Here is a 3904-nt window from a genome sequence, read left to right as displayed (position 1 = left end):
TATTTTTTATTTTTTCTGTTGAAGGATTGTTTGTACCGTCCAGTCGTTGATTGGGTTAGTATCAGATTCTTAGCAGCTATCGGGAAAGTAATAGTCATAACGAAAGTATATATGATAGATATTTATTTCCTCATTACTTTATTGAACAGTAGATTTCTGCTATTATTACTGCTTGTATTTTGAAAGGTTGAAAGCAGAGCTATTGTGATGGATGGTAGAATTAATCTCATAATATTCAACAATTCAAGTTCAATTGACAGTAGTAGTTTCTTGATCTTGGATTTTAAAGTAAAGGCAAAATTGTAAAATCATGAGATTTAATCGTATTAAGAAATTAAGTTTTGAAATCGTATATATTATTACTGACGGACACTTAAAAAGATATCAAAGCCTCGGTTCATGTAAAGCACACGAACCCATGGGCCAATAGCGAAGATCTCTTTATCCAAAAAAGGGATTTCTTCAGAAAAGATAGACGGAGAATCACACAAACGCCACAAGCAAAAACATCTCAACCAATCACATGCATCCAACTCAGCTCCTTCGCTCCGTCTCACCTTATCCAACCCCCCACTTGACATAACCACCACTAATCTATCATCTCCCTCTTCCAGAATCTAAAAACCATCTATCCACACTGACAAAATCATTTCACGTCCATCTCCGCTTCTCCATTAGACACTCACACACACACACACACACACACACACTCACCCTGAAAGAAAAGAAGAAAAGGAAAAAGAAGATGTCTCTGACAATTCCAACAAATCTTTCAAAACCCCTATTGAAGCCAAGATCAAACTCTCAGTTGAGCCATGCAAAATTATCGAAACAAATGATCACGTGCTCTTCTTCCGCTGGTTCTGAAGAGACTTCCTCTTCTTCTGGCAAGGCCGCCAAGCCGCTCCAGGCTTTCTCAGCAGCCCTTGCACTTTCCTCAATTCTGCTATCAGCCCCACAGCTCGCAGTTGCCGACATCAGCGGCCTCACCCCATGCAAAGAGTCCAAACAATTCGCCAAGCGCGAGAAGCAGCAGCTCAAGAAGCTCGAGTCTTCACTAAAACTGTACGCTCCCGACAGCGCCCCGGCTCTCGCAATCAAAGCCACCATGGAGAAGACGAAACGGCGGTTTGACAACTACGGGAAGTACGGGTTGCTGTGCGGGTCAGATGGGTTGCCGCATCTGATTGTGAGCGGTGACCAGAGGCACTGGGGTGAGTTTATCACTCCGGGGTTGTTGTTTTTGTACATAGCTGGATGGATCGGGTGGGTTGGCAGGAGCTACTTGATCGCCATTAGCGGTGAAAAGAAGCCGGCCATGAAGGAGATCATCATTGATGTTCCTTTGGCTTCCAGGTTGGTCTTCAGAGGTTTTAGCTGGCCTGTTGCTGCTTACAGAGAGTTCGTTAATGGTGAACTTGTTGTCAAGGACGTTTAATCATTCTATCTATTTCTATCTCCTCTGGTAATCTCAATTTCTTTGTTGTAATTTTTCATTTCCATTTTTATTATGTGTCATGTGTTGTTGCTTACTTGCCTGTGTAATTTGAGGCCGTGTGATTTATCATGGAATTATCAATTATGGATGTACTTGAATAATGTTAAAACTTCTCATGGAAAGTTCATACAAAGACATGCAAATTGATAAGGTGCGGTTTTATGTGTGTGTGTGTGTGTGTGAGGTCCGAATGTTACATGAATAAACATCAAACTATTACTACCCATTGTTTATTGTTTCTTAATCGTATCTTTAGCGAAGCCTTATTAGTAATCAAAATTAAATATTTGGATCATAATTTATGATCAGGATAAGAGATGATCTATCATAGTTGTGGCCTGGGGTGTATGGAATGTGAAGTTCTAGTCAAGGGTAGCTGGGTTGTTGTATTTTAAGTTGATATGAATTTTGTTCTTGGACACACAAGTGGGACTGCAGAGCATGGGACAGACAGAAATGGAGGAATAATCGATAGCCGGACTGAGGGAAATTTTATGTATCTAAAGTTTGTAAACTTGATTATATGTAATTCTGGTGATGTTTTTTTTATACTGATCCTGATCCTGATAATTGAGTGCAGCAAATCTTGGGTTTTATAGTTGTGATTGGTGATTTTAGCAAGGATAGGAATAGATGTGAAATTAAATCTTAATCATGGATAGTTGCAAATGTACATGTGACGAGATTTGCACATTCAGTCACTTGTTCATAAAATGGGTTCATAAAATTGATTGATATAATTTTTGTTCTTGGACACAGGAGTGGGACTCTACAGAGCAGGGGGCTGACAGAAAGGGAGGAAATATGAAAGCTGGATGCCTGGATTTCTGGGAATTGGTTGAGGAATGGGGAGAGGGAAATTTTATGTGTCTAAAGTTTGTGAATTTGATTTTGTTGATTGATACTGATCCTGATCCTGATCAAATCAAACTCAATTCTCGTTTGCTCTTCACATTCACGTGCCACTCTTTATCTCCATGTTATTTTTACGTTGGAAGAAAAAAAAAGAAAAAGAAAGAAAGAAAGAAATGACAACAGAAGAAAATAGAGAGTAAGCATTAGCTCAAAATGGTGTTTAATTAAGTGGGAGACGGAAGGTAATGTGTTAAAAAAGTGATGATACAGTTATAAATTTTTGTATAAATTTATTTTGTATAAAATGACGTGACATTAATTCATTGATTGAATAAAAATATAAAATAATATAAATAAATTATGTTGGTTAAAAGATATTTAATTTAACTAATTTTATCGTGCCACATCAATTTGTACAAAATAAATTTGTATAAAAATTTGTGACTATATCATTATTCGTGTTAAAAATATAGGGACGATGATAATTAACAAAATTAAGTTTTATTACTGAAGTAAATTACAAAAGAGAGATTTTGTTTTTGAAAAATAAAGAAGGTTACGCTTAAAAATAAGCTTTTACCTCGCAGCTACAGAAACCTCGGAAGTTTTATGTCGGCCGATTAATAGCCCAATAAGTCACCCACAAATAATCGATTGAAGAATGCGCCTGATAGTAAATAGCAAGAACTGGGCCAATCCAGAATAGTACAAGATAAACGCTGTTAGCACCCCTCCAACTTCCTGAAAATACCCCGTTTGTAGGTGTTCCACGTAAATTCTTTTACGTATAGTCATAGATTACTTTCTCAGAATCCCATGTTGATTCCAAAACTATCCTCCATCTCTTTGCATTTTATTTTTCATTTTTGAATTCTCTTTCACTTCAAAAACGATTCCGGTGTTGCAAGAGCTCGTACTCGTCGATATCGAGAAGTTTACTCAATACACACGTTTATTACCCATCTCAATGCAGAGGCGATAGTCACCATGAGAATCAAAGCAATTTTATTGCTATCGAACCTAATGTTAATGACCATTATTATAACGATGGTTGTGATGACCACCAGACGATTAGTAGTCATCAATGTTATGGTGATGTTTTGAATAAGGTTAACAGAGTAAAAGCTACTAAAGCCTAAAGTGAAGAATTTTCAATGAGATTAAAAATTCAGCCTTAGAAATTATTATATAGGATTCGAGAAAAGATCCAAAAACTATTGTGTCTAACACAAGATATAAGATAACCTCGTGCCCTCCATAAATCATTTACTTCTCCTTTAAATAATATCCTATAATTGTTTTCTCAATCGTATTTTATAATAGATTGTCCATTCAACACTATCATTACAAATAATTTCTTAATTCTACTAATCTTAACCCTTGAGATAGTTGAACATAGAGAGAGAGAGAGAGAGAGAGTTTATTTGGAGAAGAAAATGAATGGGGTTATTTGGGAGATAAATGACAAACATAAGATATGATTATTTATAGTTTAATCCAATGTTGTACCAAATACAACATAATATTATATATAATCTAGTATTATCCAAT

General features: G+C 36.3%; 1 protein-coding gene across 1 annotated transcript; it reads left to right on the top strand.

The window, feature by feature from the left end:
* Nucleotides 1-544: 544 nt before the first annotated feature.
* LOC102616249 (photosystem I reaction center subunit III, chloroplastic) lies at nucleotides 545-2450 on the top strand. Its single transcript, XM_006468359.4, has 2 exons — nucleotides 545-1465; nucleotides 2258-2450. The coding sequence occupies exon 1, from the start codon at nucleotides 746-748 to the stop codon at nucleotides 1436-1438; it is 693 nt and encodes a 230-aa protein (XP_006468422.2). The 5' UTR covers nucleotides 545-745; the 3' UTR covers nucleotides 1439-1465; nucleotides 2258-2450.
* The last annotated feature ends 1454 nt before the right edge of the window (nucleotides 2451-3904 follow it).

Source organism: Citrus sinensis, chromosome 2 (genome assembly GCF_022201045.2).
Source record: "Citrus sinensis cultivar Valencia sweet orange chromosome 2, DVS_A1.0, whole genome shotgun sequence".
Classification (NCBI taxonomy): domain Eukaryota; kingdom Viridiplantae; phylum Streptophyta; class Magnoliopsida; order Sapindales; family Rutaceae; genus Citrus; species Citrus sinensis.
This window is presented reverse-complemented; position numbering and strand designations above follow the sequence as displayed.